The sequence below is a fragment of the Manihot esculenta genome, chromosome 5 (assembly GCF_001659605.2).
Source record: "Manihot esculenta cultivar AM560-2 chromosome 5, M.esculenta_v8, whole genome shotgun sequence".
NCBI lineage: Eukaryota > Viridiplantae > Streptophyta > Magnoliopsida > Malpighiales > Euphorbiaceae > Manihot > Manihot esculenta.
Window position 1 is genome coordinate 6,113,409 of NC_035165.2, and position 13,734 is coordinate 6,127,142.

Sequence of the window (13,734 nt, forward strand, 5' to 3'; positions counted from 1 at the left end):
AAAATCTCTCAAATCTACTCAAATGCAATTATATTATTTAGAACTGTAACTATATAATATAATAAATTGAATTGGCTAAAATGTGAGTGCATGAGATAATAAATTTTATATTGTCTTTCCTAATAACTCTGTACTTATATTGATTCATTACTTAGTTATTATTAAAATAGTTTTTTTAATAAAATAATTAATATATAAAATAGTATAAAAAATATTGTCATTAATTAAGAAATAAATAATAAAAAATTTATCTTTATTGGATGGATTGGGCATATTAGTTTGTATTAAAAATAAAAAAATAAATATATAAATTAAAACTGTTAATAGAAAAATGAAGGAGGGGAGATTCAGAAATGAATATATCATGCTAGTTATATGTATTTTGTTGGACTTAAATGTTCCATTATTATTTTGATGATTAATAACTAATTACTACTAATTATTTTTAGAAATATTTACCTATATTTATAGGTGTTTAATTTAAATAAATAAAATTATTTTATTTTTAAAATTGAAAAATGTCAAAATTAAAAGCATATTATAAGAAAGAGATAAAAATATAATTTTAATTTATGTATAGTGAATTTTCAATTAATTAATTGTGTTAGCTGAAGTTTATATTTTAAATTCTAAAAGTTGTAAATATGGTCAATTTTTTAAAAAATTATTTTTAAGGATCAAAATGAAATTTGATATATAGAGTATTTTTGAAAATATTTTTTTATCAAATAAAATATTTTAAATTATAGAATAAAAAATTTTAAATAGAATAAAAATTTATAATTTATAATTCAAGTTTTTCTCTAATTTTTTATGAACCAAAATAAAATTTTATAAATGAAATAATTTTAAAGTTCAGTATGGAATGGTTATTTTCCTTTTTCTATTCAACGTCAATGTCGAGTGATTAGAGTGGCCTGGACACCAGCAGCTATAGGGTGGATTACAATCAACACAGATGGTAGTGTGCGTCAAAATTCAGGAACTGCAACCTGTGCGGGTTCTTTTCGATACAGTTTTGATAAATGGCTACTTGGTTTTCGTTGTGTGTTGGGAGTTTGTGGTGTGGTTGAGGCAGAATTATGGGCCATATATCATGCTTTGAATGTGGCTTGGAGTAGGGGATGGCGGAAAATTGTTATTCAAACTGATTCTCAAATTGCTGTTCAGCTTCTTCAAGATCAAGACAGTGGTGTTTATAGACTGCAGTCTTTAGTTATTAATTGCAGAGCTCTTATCCGGCGGGAATGAGAGGTTAAGGTTGTGCAAATATATAAGGAAGCTAATATGGTAGCTGATTATCTTGCGAATAGTGCGCATGGTGGAGTTTTTGGTATGAGTTTTATTGATTTGCCTTCATCTAGTATTAAGCTTCTCTTGGATGCTGACTGTATGAATATTTTTCATGATCGTATAATAAATTAAAGAGTTCTATTTTTTCTTTTCAAAAATAAAAAAAAATAAATAATATTAAAATATAAATTATAATATTCAAATAGATTGAGAATCAGAATTTTATAGTATAAATTATGATTTTTTAAATATTTAATAAATGATTTTATGCTCTTAAAGTGAATTTTATGTGGAGGAGGAAAATCAAAGTAGATGCAGGACTTTCAACGTTCCGCAGTCAAATATTAGGATTTTTTTCCTTGTAATGATAGTCAAATCTGTATTTTTTAATATGAAATAACGGTTATTTTAATATACAAATAATTTTATTTTTATTTAATATATTTTTAATGATTATATTTATATTAAAATTATAAATATATTATATATTGTATATAAAAAAATTATAATAATTAGTCTATATTTATTGAAATTAAATTTTTCGCACTCATGTTTTTTCTTTAAATCTTGAATCATAACATTAATTTATGAAAAGTTAACGTTAAATTGTAATTGATTGATATTTTAAAATTGAGTTAAAATTATTGAATAAATTTATTATATTAAATGTAATTTTAAATAAATAATTATTTTTTATAAAAAAATATATAAAAAATAAGAGTTTTATTCTAAAATTATAATAAATTTTAAGTCAAAGAAAATTTAATAATAAAGTTGATCTCGAACAGAGAAACGTAGCCTTAGAATAAGTGAATTTCGTTTATTATTATTATTTATTTCTTTTTTATATTGTATTTTTAGTATTTTATTTTTTATAAATTCAATTTGCTCTTCTCGTTTAAGTTTAGTAAAAATTTTATTTTTTATTTTTTAAAAATTATAATTGTTTTTTTATTTTTTTAAAATCAATTGACTTTTTGTTATTGTTTATTTTCCTTAATTATATTTTTATTTTACTGTGCTGAGTTAGAGGTTAAGAATTTATATATAAATAAAAGTACAGAAGAAAAAGACAAATATTAAATAATGTTTTTTTATCAGCAAAAAACTTACATTATAAGACTATAAATATAATAAAATATTATAATCAAAATTACAGAAAAAACAAATCATATAAAAATCAATCATGCCATAATAATATATTTAAAAAAAATTTATTTACAATATCCGTCCAAATATTTTATAATAGCGTGGGTTATATCTAGAAGAAATTTATTGTAAATATGAGTTAATATACAATACAACTGTTACTGTTCTAATTTTTCATGATGAAGAATTTGTAGAATACTAAATAGCTTTATATAAGATTTATAGATTTATTTTTCGCATAATGGCCAATAATTTAAAAGCATAAGCTAATTTAATATCTTTCAACATTACTCGTACTGTTTCTGTTAATACTAACAAATACCAAACTTGAGTAACTATATTGATGCCTAAAATTCAATAAAGATAAATTCTGAATATATTTTGATAATTTTGATTTGTTTCATTCTCTTTTATTTTCTTTTATTTTTTTTTATTATCTAGTGATATATAATCATCATTTCTCTTGTCACATTTATATTGATCGTACGTATAAAAGTACCGTGTCATTTTCTATCAACTATTTAATTATATTCAGTGTCATCTGAACATAATCCTAAATATCACGATTCGAAAGCAGATTCTCTATATACAGATCCACACCTAGTCCAACTCATCAAAATAAACTTAAGGCTTATATATGGAATAAACTCATACATCATGATCAAAGCGTTCTGAAATACATTTATCATCATATACCAATAACTATCGGATAATTCATACCTTCTCAAGTCTATCAAAACTCAAAATTTTTTATATTCAAATTGGATAAAAGTAGTAAAAGATGATATTCACTCTTGTTTCCATCTCTTCAGATTTTTTTTTTCAAAGAGCAGCCTTTTAACTTTCACTAATTAACCTCTTCCTGAATTTAGTCCAAAAAATAAAACCTCTTTCTGAACATATAAACTCTTTCATTATAACTTTTTTTTAAATCTATTCATTCTTATATTTCTTTTTTTTAATTTGCACAGCAATATATTATACGATTACAAATATAATAAAATTTATAAAATTGAAACTAATTTCAGAAAGCTAGCCATAAACTAAACAAATAATAAAAAATTTTTAAATAAAATTTAATAACTACATCAATAATTCTATTATTCTTTTAATATATAAATTTAAAAAATAATTTAATGAAAAATTTAAAAATTAAATAGCTGCAATAATGACTATAATATTAAAAGATAATAAAAAAATTTATATTAATTAAAATTATAAATAAATTTTTTGAGTAAAATAACACAAATAATTAATAGTGAAGCTCAAATAAAAACTAATCGAAGACGAAGAGTTTCAAGCATGCACACATGCAGCTAATGCCATCCTTATATTTAAATTGACATTAGTTACCCCTCCTCGTTCAAGAGAGTTGGAGTTTCCCTCGTCGTCCACGCATCTTCTACAAGGTCCAACATACGTGGCCGCCAAGGAAGCCTGATATAAAATTCCTTCTTGGAGCAGTTGTACATTAACGAAAAGCCCACAGAAAAAGGAAGGGTATTGTGGTACATAACGTGCAACCAGCTTTCCAAGCGGAAATCTCATACAGGCGCATCCTCACTGCATCAGGCGCGGCATATTCCCTCTGTTTCGGTTCGTTCTTGTCTTCTTTTACCTCAAACAGGGTTACCACATCCTCTTTTCGTCTCGCTTTCTGCTCCTCAAACTCCCAAATCGATATCGCAAGGATTCAGATCTGACTACTGCACATTCAATCATGGCCACTCCTGAGGTCCTGCAGCTCGTTGAAGAAGGTTTTCTTTCATCTCATCTCCTTGCTTCTTCAAAAGGTACACCATCTATCTCTGAGTGTGAAGTTGCGATTTTTATGGGAAAGAGAAATAGGATTACTATGAAGAATCGAATTAGAAATTAGGGATTTCCTTATATATTGTAATAATTTGCTATTTTTCATTCTAATTGCCGTATCCAGATTTTTCTGGTAGTTATGGCTCTTTAAACCTTCTTAAAGATGGGTCCTTTTTTTAAATTTTTTTTTTCCATTTGATTGATGTCAGCTGAGACTGCAAAGTCCCGAGGTCTCTCAATTGAGAAGAAGATCGAGTTCCTTGAGAGCTTGACTGGCAAAGTAATTTTCCTTCCTTTTTTTTGCCCCTTTTTAATGGTGTTTGAGAGAACTTGGATCGTTATTCTAAATACATTCTTTCATGATATCGACGAACTAATCTCATTTGTGGGTCATTTCCTATTTGTTTCAGGTCAGCAACAGAAGATCTCGGAGATGGATAAACGATCGATTGTTGATGGAACTTGTTCCTCGCTTGAATGCGGAAGAAATTAGAGGCTTGTTTGCTCCACCACCTTGGGGTAATTATATCTAAGCCTAAATGGCGGAACTTTCAGCTTGTTAGCAGCTCAGGATACATAGTTCTTGGAGCAAGGCTCATAAAGCAATCTAAAGAGCTATTTGGTAATTAAATTGGTGGTTGAATTGATAGCTAGCAGATTATGCCACCTGAAACTGAGGTTGAAATGTCAATTGTTTTTCTTGTAGTTGAACTTCAAAGTGATTCCACTTATTGCTTAGGTGAAACCTAGTTCTCATCTGTGAAAAAGCAAGCGTTATCCCGTTTTTATAGGCCAAGCATCATGAGGACAAAGGAACCACCCCCACCCCCACAATAAAAGAATGTTGATGATGCTCAAGACAACTGGCAATATGTTGTTTTATTGTACTTTAATGACTGCAGTATATACTTACTTTTCGTCAACATTTGTCTCAGTGACTCCTTTGCAATGATCTCTTCAGATTATTACTTTCATCATGTGCCATATTAGCACTGATTTTTGGGTTCCTTTTACAGGTGATGATGTACCACCGTCACCCTTTAGCATGACTAACGTGGGAGAGTGGGAGAAATTTAGGAACATAGACATGGACAAAGAGGTCTCTTTGATTTTTGTTCATCAGTCTTAATCTTTGTGAAATGCTCTGTTCTTGAAGCATATATTTTCTCGTTTATCATTGCTTATTTTTTGGAGTGGCAATTAAGTTAATGGGAACTTGAAAGACATTATGAGGATTTCATAATACTTTCTGCTATAATTTCAGATTGTTACTTGTGAATTATGTCTTAATATGTGTTTTAGTTAGTGGATTCTGTTTTGATAGCAAATGATACTGAAGATACTGATTACATGCCAAAAGCAATGATTTTATAATTGAAATGTAGAGGCAATATGTTCTAAGTTTAGTTTTCTATTCCTTGTAGGCTCATATTATTGATTCCTTAAATAGCTCATCGACAAAGAGGAGGGGTCATGTTGATGCTAACAAGTTAGCTGTCTTAAAAGCATGGCGAAGAATAGATTGCCGAACAAGAGAGGCGCTTCGCCGTAGCTTTCTTACAGATCTCATTGAAGGCTATGAGGTACACATTTGCCTTGTGTGTGTTTGGAATTGTTAAGGTTACTCTCACTTTATTCTGAAAATTAAAAGCTTCTATATCTGTTTCCCATAGATCTTTGATTAGTTCCTTGTTTGTCACAGTGACAAATACCATTCTAATGGCTTTTACTTGCATTTCTTGTTTGTTTTTTTATGTCAGCATATGCATAGAAAAATCAGGTGGACTCCTGTGCATGTTTCTTTCTACTGTTGTAGAATCAGCAATTGTTTATTCTTGTTGCATGGTAACTTTTTCAGGCATGCATACGAGCCTTCATCCAGGAGAGTGGAGATGAAGATGTTCTAGCATTGCAAGTTCAAGATCCCTTTCATAGATTGTTGCTGCATGGTGTCTGTGAGGTGAATTTTGTTATTTGATATTTACCTTGAATATAGACAAAATGAAAAAGGGCAGCTTCTGTTCTGCAGACAACAATGCAAGTTTAGAAAAAGAAAGTTAATGATTGCATGATATACCAATGTGGGAGAATGTAGGTCACTTGAATTTTTTTTTTTTTTTTTTGTGTGTGTGGTGTTTTTACCATATACATCAAAGACTATGCAGACTTACTGAGATTTCTGTCCTGAGCAGTTCTACAACTTGGTATCAGTGACAGTGTCCGAGACCAAGGACACAGATTCATTGAAGACAACTAGGATAAAGAAGAAGAAAATGGGTGTGGTTGATGTTCCAAATATCACGTTGTCTCATTTTCTGAAAATGTCGAAGGAAGGTGTTTGGTGATCTAATTTGGCAACTGGAGCGCCATGTTCGGTATATAAATAAAAGTCTCGGTGATCCATGCTGGACTCTGAAATGTGAATGTAGCATTTTATCCCTCTGTACCATTTATAACATGTAGTTTATAGACGTCTGGCTTCTGTGATGCTGGATCGTCTGAATGTACAAATATGTTTCCGATCAACCAGAGGTTGATTGTAGGTCTTAGTGGGTTAATTCATTTGATTCACTTCTATGTAATGGATGGATTTGAAGTTGCATTTTCTATTGCCTCTGCTGCTTGCCGAGGATTAGTATGAAATGTGACAGACCTCTAAACTTGTAGTTCAATAAAATCGAATCAACTTTTATTGGAAAAAATCAGGGCAAAATTTTATTTTAAAAGATTACATAAATAATAGAAAACATTAAAATAGTATTAATATCTTAAATTTTTCGATTAAATTTTATAATTTAAATTAAAATTATAAATTTTTAAGTGTAATATGTTGTATACTGTTTGAGTATTATTTTAACTAATGCTTTATAGTATTATAATAAAATAGTATGTGTTTTCATCTTCGTGGATTTTTTTATTTTACCAATTTGACAATTTTTCATAATTAGTTATTTTATAGAAAATAATATCATTTTATGAAAGTATTGTGAGGTAAGTTGTAAAATTGTGAAAATTTATTGTTGCAATTTTTCAAATTATTTAATTTTAATTACGATCATAAATTTTAAATATAAATATTAAATGATTATAATTTATTCGTTGCCATCTGTAATTAATATTTTATAATATTAATAAAATTATTCTAATTTTTAAATGAAAATTTTTATTTATTAAATTATTTTTTTTTGAAATTAATTATTTTAAAGAGAATATTTTTCTACAAAGATATCATGATGAATTATAAAATTATTATTATTATTTTTTTAATAACAATGTGATTTATATTTATGAAGCAAGTAACCATAGAAGACATCTTTAGTTGTGCTTCGATTAAAAGAGGAATAAACAATGTGGGAGTTAAGAAGTCCAACATGCAGTGAGTTTCAAATTTATAATAAATATATTTTATAAAAGTTAAAGTAAAAAATTAACAATAGAAAAATAAGGATACCAATTGATTTTTTTACTAAAAGTCAGAGGTGTAAAATATTTATAATATTTAGCCATTTTAATTATAATTAAAATTAATTAATAAATATTTTATTTAATAAAAATTAAAAAGTTTGATTATAGAAAATAAAAAATTATTAATATATTAATTCTAAACTAGAAACTAACTAATTAACAATCGTAAAATACACAAAATTTTCATCCTTAATTTTGCACGAAATGGGGTATGCTAGGTGAAAAGCAGGATTTTTTTTTTTCTCATAAAATGACTTCTTGTTTAATTTTTTTTTTCTTGGGTAAAACTCAATGCGAAAATAAACTAAACATAAGCAATATTGTGGTTATCTTTAGCTCATACCAGAATCCCCTCTTTCTCTGCTGATTTGCTAATGGTGTTGATGGACGGCGTGATGAGTGTATGGCTATAAGGGAGAGGAAGAGACTTCCAACACAAAGAAAAGAGATTGAGGAGAGAGCTACAAACAAGGAGGGGATTAATGAATAATTTTTTAAGAGATTTACTATTTAATTTGTATTATTATTATTAATAAATCAGATTTTATATTTTTAAAAATATATTAAAAATTTTTTCTGTGTTAATAAAATAAAAGAGAAAATTTTTAAAATTTAATTTTATCTTTAAATATAATTTTTTATTTAATTTATAGATATTATCATTGAATTTTTATATTTTTAAAAATTTATTAAAATATTTTTATATTTTTTAAATTTATTAAAATATTTTTATTATTTTTTTATCAATAAAATAATCTCTTATTCTCCTATTTTTTAAAAGAATAAAAAAAATAGTTTAAAAAAAAAATCGAAGAAGGAGAGGTGGAGAAAAACAGAAGATAATTTAATTTTTCGTTATATTTTTAATAATAAAATAAATGAAGTGAATATTTTGTTGTCCAAAAAAAATTATGAAAATATTAAGATGAACTTATTAACAATAATAATACTAAGGAAATATACATACAAAAAAGCCATAGCGGCCGCCGTTTGACTGTCTGATGCTATAGTTTTGTTCTGTCGTTTTATTACAGATCCTCCTCCAAAGAAAGTTACGTTCTTTCTGGTTCATTACTGATCTGTCTCTCTCTCTGGGAGCGTAGAGCATGGCGAAAAAACTCGTTAAATACTTTCTGGTACTCTCTTTCTCAAGTTATTCGGACTTTTCCTTAACTCCATCTTAGGTGGGTATGAATCAGTTTTGAGTTTTGATCAGGTAGATGCGTTCACTGATTCCGCCTTCAAGGGGAACCCAGCAGCAGTATGCTTACTCGAGGAAGAAAAAGATGATAATTGGTTGCAAGCTGTGGCTACCGAGTTCAACATCTCCGAGACCTGCTATTTGACTCCCATCATCATTGACTCCGATGCTTCTAATTCAAATCCCAGGTTTCGTCTCAGGTGGTTTACTCCTGTTGCTGAGGTACCTTAATTGATTTCCTCTTTGCATAAACTATTTTGGAATAGCAATCGCTTCATCCTTTAGAGTAGATCTATTGGTTTGATTTTGGGTTTTTGCTGTTGGCTCTAATTGATGGGTTCTGTTTCTAAATTTCCAAAGAGCAATTCATTTTTTTTGCAGGTTAAGCTTTGTGGTCATGCAACGCTCGCGGCTTCACACGCCCTCTTTTCTAATGGTTTGGTAAATTCTAACATAATTGAGTTTGTCACACTATCTGGAATCTTAACTGCTAAGAAGGTTCCTGATGGCGAAGCCTTTCTCATCGAGTTGAATTTCCCTGCTATCCCAATTACTGAATTCAACTCCATTGATCTTGCACCAATTTCCAAAGCCCTGAATGGTGCTTCAATAATTGACATCAAGGGTTCTGCAGATGACCTCTTTGTAATCCTCTCCTCCATTTCCTCTCAAATATCTTACATCACATTTCCTATTATCATGTACTGCGTTAACCATGATTTTTCTTTTTTATGTTTCATGATCTGGGGACAGAGTTCTGGACATGGTAGCCTTTGAATTTAAAGAATTATTGTAGGATGTATGTGGAGTTCTTTTTTATAAGTAACTTAATGAAGCTTTAAATTCTTGTAGGTTGTGCTGCCGTCTGCAAAAGCTGTCACAGAATTACAGCCACAGTTTGATGAGATGCTAAAATGTCCTGGAAAGGACGGGATACTTGTTTCTGGGGCTGCTCCATCAGAGTCTGCATTTGACTTTTACAGTCGATATTTCTGTCCCAAATTTGGGATCTATGAGGTAAACATGTTAGCATTTGGTATAGGTTCTTGTAATGTTTTCCTTGCCCCGAATGCTTATTGATATCTCACATGCCATTCACTGCAATATAAAAATTTTAGCTAATTCAGCGAAGCAATCCTAAGAAATTCTTGAAGTTGGCTGTCTAGTGTCAAATTCTGATTAGCATCATGTCTTGCAAATCTGAGTAGAATGTGATAAATTAAATAAAGACTGCTCCTTTCTACCTGGCTAGTTATCTGTGTCAGTAAGTCTTTGTGCAGATGTTTATGACTGAATCATTGTTGGTCTATGCAGTGTGATTTATGACAAGGCTCTAGTCGATAAGGAAATTAATATACGAAACTGAATCAACGAACATTTTCTCAAAGTTGCATGTTTGAATGTTTCAGGATCCTGTTACTGGTAGTGCACATTGTGCTTTAGCCCCCTATTGGAGCAAGAAGCTGGGGAAGTGTGATTTTATGGCCTATCAGGTACTTTGGCTCCTCCATGCCTCTGCCATTTACAGTTTTCTCTCTTGCTTACACATGCACACATTCTTGATTCATGGAGATCTCCGAACACACTAGCAAGAGAATTGCAATGCAGTTTTAGTAAATAAAAATCATGTTGCATACTTTGATCAGGCATCAAAGAGAGGTGGAATATTAAACATTCATCTGGATGAGCAGAATCAAAGAGTGCTGCTGCGAGGGAAAGCTGTTACAGTGATGGAAGGCTCTCTTTTAGTTTAGATTTTGATGGCAATAATTGAATTGGAGATTCCCTCTTCAATCTCAATTCTGAAAACTTGTATTCTTCCCCTGCATTTTGCATTTGGTAGGCTTAAATGCAATGATCAGCTAGTATCTGCCCATGAGTTTCAAAACTGAAGGGATCTGCAGAAGTGCGAAACCATGCGTGGGCTTGATTCATTATCACAAACTCTGTACCCTTTTCTGGACAATTTATATTTTTTTGAATTATTGACCCGAGTCAATAGATATCTTTCGGTTGGTGAGCAAAAACTATTTTACTCAAAATTTTAATTAATAAGGGAAAAAATAATTAATAATTCAAATTCAATTTAAATTATCCGTATTCATGTTGAAGATAATATTATTTTTTGTTTAATAATTTATATAAAAATGTACTTATATCTAAAGTTAATTTTAAGTTTATTTATTTAAAGTATAATATTAAAAACTTTTAAATACTATATAAAATATATATTATATTATTTTCTAAATTCATTTAATTAAATTAAATTTGGGAGCTCTTATACTGCTCCCCGTTCCATTTGAAAAAAATAATAATTAATCGCTATTTTATTAATACACCAAGTAAAAAATTCTACATATGAAATAATGGCTGTTCTTCTGTTCTGTTTTATGAATTTATCCCGGTGACTGGCGTTTCTGCGCCCGGATTCATCTCTCTCCCTCGGCGGTTAGAAAATGGGAAAAACTTTAGTCAAATACTTTGTGGTACTCTCTCTCTCTCTCTGAACGCATTCATATTTACAACTCGCTCCCGTGTTTGTAAAATCGGCAATGAGTTTTGACTTTTGAGTAGGCGGACGCGTTCGCTGACTCGGCCTTCAAGGGAAACCCCGGAGTTGTGTGCATACTAGAGGACGAGAGAGATGAGAAATGGATGCAAGCAGTTGCCGCCGAGTTCAACATCCCCACTACCGGATTCTTGACTCTGGTCACCGACTCCGATGATGTTTCTTCGAATCCCAGGTTCCGCCTCAGGTGGTTCACTCCTGTGGCTGAGGTACACTCCTTTCAACTTTCCTTTCTTTCGAGTCATTTAAAATTAGGAAAAAATACCAATTCCAATCTTTTTGCAGGTCAAGCTTTGTGGTCATGTAACATTGGCAGCTTCACATGCTCTGTTTAGTAATGGATTGGTGAATTCCAGCGTAATTGATTTTGAGACGCTTTCAGGGATTCTAACAGCTAAGAAGATTCCTGATATCTTTACTGCTACTCGAAATGACGAAACAGAAGAGAGCTTTGCCATTGAATTAAATTTACCAACTGTCCCAATTGCAGAATTCAACTCTGCTGATGTTGCCTTGGTTTCTAGAGCTCTGAATGGCGCTACCATAATTGATATCAAGAGGACTACTACTGCAGACGACCTCTTCGTAATATTATCTCTTATCCTCTACTTCTGTACTTCATAGGTTTTGAAGTCTTCTATGGTGTGAGCCGTTGAGCAAAAGGCCGTCATATTATTGTAGGTTGTGCTGGGATCTGGTAAAGATGTTGCAGAATTGCAGCCACGGTTCGATGAGGTTCTGAAATTTCCTGGGAGGGGGATTATTGTTTCTGGAGTTGCCCCGCCAGAGTCTGGTTTCGATATTTACAGTCGATTCTTCTGCCCGAAATACACAGTCAATGAGGTAGTATGTGTCTTCATTTTTTCAGTTTGAGTTATTTCAATGCTTTTCATTAACATGGAAAGATTTTTTTTCCTAATTCAATGAAGCACCGAAACAAGTTCCTGACACAAAGCACTGACTTTGTCTTGTCACCGAGTTCTCAAGAATATTTAGAACACATAACAAAGATAAGTATGGTGCGATATTTGGCAGACATGAGAACATAAGGAATTATTGGGTGTTTTTAATATGCTGCTTCACTCGTAATTACATGGGACCATCTTCTCCATTTCAAAGATAACTAATCTTTTATGATTGCAAGGCGCACTAGTTTCCAATGAATTTTTATTGTTTTCTTAAGAACCCACAAATAATGGATGTGCAACCCTTCACTCTGGTTCTGTTGATTTAGACGATACAATACTCAACACTGAATTCCAGTCAACCAAGGAGCAAATATTCTCCCTCATATTACATGTTTGTATTCTTCAGGATCCTGTTTGTGGGAGTGCACATTGTGCTTTAGCACCATATTGGAGTAAAAAGCTGGGGAAGCATGACCTTATGGCATATGCAGTACTTCTTTCTCACACGCTCCCTCTCTCCTTCACACACACACACATACATAATAACTAGTGTTTGAAAATAATGCTTCTCTCCCATTGTTTATGTTTTGAACAGGCATCACGTAGAAGTGGAAAGTTGAGCGTTCATTTGGATGTGCAGAACGATAGAGTGCTGCTGCGAGGGAAAGCTGTTAATGTTATGGAAGGCTCTCTTCTTGTTTAGATTTGGAGTTACTTCCTTTTACACTGTGCTTGTTTGACTATTAAAGAAATGACAATGAATTGAATATTCTCTTAATATATATTGTTTTCTTTTAGAAATCTGGTTTGAGTTTGTCGTTTGTCTTTGAATTCCTTGGTTCAAATTTGTCACCGCTTGCACTATCCCAAATTTCATTAATCAAAGTAAGGAAAAATTTCATTAATTTTGTCATCCCTTGATAATGAAATGTCCTGGAAGGGGAGGGATACGTGTTTCTGGGGCTGCTCCATTAGAGTCTGCACTTGACTTTTGCAGTGGATACTTCTGTCCCAATTTAGGATCGATGAGGTAAATGTGCTGGCATTTTGGTATTGGTTATTGTAATGGTTTCCTTACTTCAAATGCTAATTGATTTGTTACATGCCCTCCACTGCAATTTTAGATTTTTTGCTAATTCAAAGAAGTGATTCTAAGAAATGCTTGAAATTAGCTATCTAGTGCCAAATTCTGATTAGCATCAAGTCTTGCAAATCGGGTGGAATGGGAGCAATTAAATCAATAACCCTTGCACCTGGATAGTTAGGTGTGTCAGTAACTCTTTGTGCAGATGTTCGTTACTGAATCATTGTTGGTCTAGGCACTGTGATTTGTGACA

The 13,734-nt window shown here is 30.9% G+C and overlaps 3 protein-coding genes across 11 annotated transcripts; all 3 read left to right on the top strand.

The window, feature by feature from the left end:
* The first annotated feature begins 3,917 nt into the window (after positions 1 to 3,917).
* LOC110616148 (R3H domain-containing protein 4) lies at positions 3,918 to 6,917 on the top strand. 7 transcript variants are annotated; one of them, XR_006350690.1, is made up of 7 exons: positions 3,921 to 4,235; positions 4,464 to 4,534; positions 4,665 to 4,773; positions 5,271 to 5,353; positions 5,679 to 5,837; positions 6,113 to 6,345; positions 6,447 to 6,584. XR_006350690.1 is itself a non-coding variant. In XM_021758487.2 (7 exons), exons 1-7 carry the CDS (start codon positions 4,163 to 4,165, stop codon positions 6,426 to 6,428), a joined length of 615 nt encoding a protein of 204 aa, XP_021614179.1. In that variant the 5' UTR covers positions 3,921 to 4,162; the 3' UTR covers positions 6,429 to 6,590. The 7 variants fall into 7 exon arrangements, 6 of the variants coding, with proteins under 6 accessions (XP_043812575.1, XP_021614179.1, XP_021614180.1 ...); XM_021758487.2 differs by having other exon boundaries at positions 6,113 to 6,214; positions 6,411 to 6,590; XM_021758488.2 differs by having other exon boundaries at positions 3,922 to 4,235; positions 6,113 to 6,214; positions 6,420 to 6,590.
* Positions 6,918 to 8,694: 1,777 nt separating this feature from the next.
* LOC110616147 (uncharacterized isomerase BH0283) lies at positions 8,695 to 10,919 on the top strand. 2 transcript variants are annotated; one of them, XM_021758483.2, is made up of 6 exons: positions 8,695 to 8,855; positions 8,936 to 9,142; positions 9,281 to 9,565; positions 9,773 to 9,937; positions 10,330 to 10,413; positions 10,567 to 10,919. In XM_021758483.2, exons 1-6 carry the CDS (start codon positions 8,826 to 8,828, stop codon positions 10,672 to 10,674), a joined length of 879 nt encoding a protein of 292 aa, XP_021614175.1. In that variant the 5' UTR covers positions 8,695 to 8,825; the 3' UTR covers positions 10,675 to 10,919. The 2 variants fall into 2 exon arrangements, with proteins under 2 accessions (XP_021614175.1, XP_021614176.1); XM_021758484.2 differs by having other exon boundaries at positions 9,302 to 9,565.
* A 202-nt stretch (positions 10,920 to 11,121) lies between these two features.
* LOC110616145 (uncharacterized isomerase BH0283) lies at positions 11,122 to 13,194 on the top strand. Of its 2 annotated transcripts, XM_021758480.2 has the most exons (6): positions 11,125 to 11,406; positions 11,495 to 11,698; positions 11,775 to 12,074; positions 12,171 to 12,332; positions 12,804 to 12,887; positions 12,993 to 13,194. In XM_021758480.2, the coding sequence occupies exons 1-6, from the start codon at positions 11,377 to 11,379 to the stop codon at positions 13,098 to 13,100; spliced, it is 888 nt and encodes a 295-aa protein (XP_021614172.1). In that variant the 5' UTR covers positions 11,125 to 11,376; the 3' UTR covers positions 13,101 to 13,194. The 2 variants fall into 2 exon arrangements, with proteins under 2 accessions (XP_021614173.1, XP_021614172.1); XM_021758481.2 differs by lacking the exon at positions 12,804 to 12,887 and having other exon boundaries at positions 11,122 to 11,406.
* Positions 13,195 to 13,734: the final 540 nt, after the last annotated feature.

What these genes read in the sequence shown, in the direction of transcription:
- LOC110616148 (XM_021758485.2), top strand. Translation starts at nt 4,163, where the DNA reads ATGGCCACTCCTGAGGTCCTGCAGCTCGTTGAAGAAGGTTTTCTTTCA. An exon ending in TTGAGAGCTTGACTGGCAAA is followed by an intron (nt 4,535 to 4,664) that starts GTAATTTTCCTT and finishes TATTTGTTTCAG; the next exon opens with GTCAGCAACAGAAGATCTCG. An exon ending in ATCTCATTGAAGGCTATGAG is followed by an intron (nt 5,838 to 6,112) that starts GTACACATTTGC and finishes TAACTTTTTCAG; the next exon opens with GCATGCATACGAGCCTTCAT.
- LOC110616147 (XM_021758483.2), top strand. Translation starts at nt 8,826, where the DNA reads ATGGCGAAAAAACTCGTTAAATACTTTCTG. An exon ending in AACTCGTTAAATACTTTCTG is followed by an intron (nt 8,856 to 8,935) that starts GTACTCTCTTTC and finishes AGTTTTGATCAG; the next exon opens with GTAGATGCGTTCACTGATTC. An exon ending in CCAAATTTGGGATCTATGAG is followed by an intron (nt 9,938 to 10,329) that starts GTAAACATGTTA and finishes TGAATGTTTCAG; the next exon opens with GATCCTGTTACTGGTAGTGC.
- LOC110616145 (XM_021758480.2), top strand. Translation starts at nt 11,377, where the DNA reads ATGGGAAAAACTTTAGTCAAATACTTTGTG. An exon ending in CTTTAGTCAAATACTTTGTG is followed by an intron (nt 11,407 to 11,494) that starts GTACTCTCTCTC and finishes ACTTTTGAGTAG; the next exon opens with GCGGACGCGTTCGCTGACTC. An exon ending in CGAAATACACAGTCAATGAG is followed by an intron (nt 12,333 to 12,803) that starts GTAGTATGTGTC and finishes TGTATTCTTCAG; the next exon opens with GATCCTGTTTGTGGGAGTGC.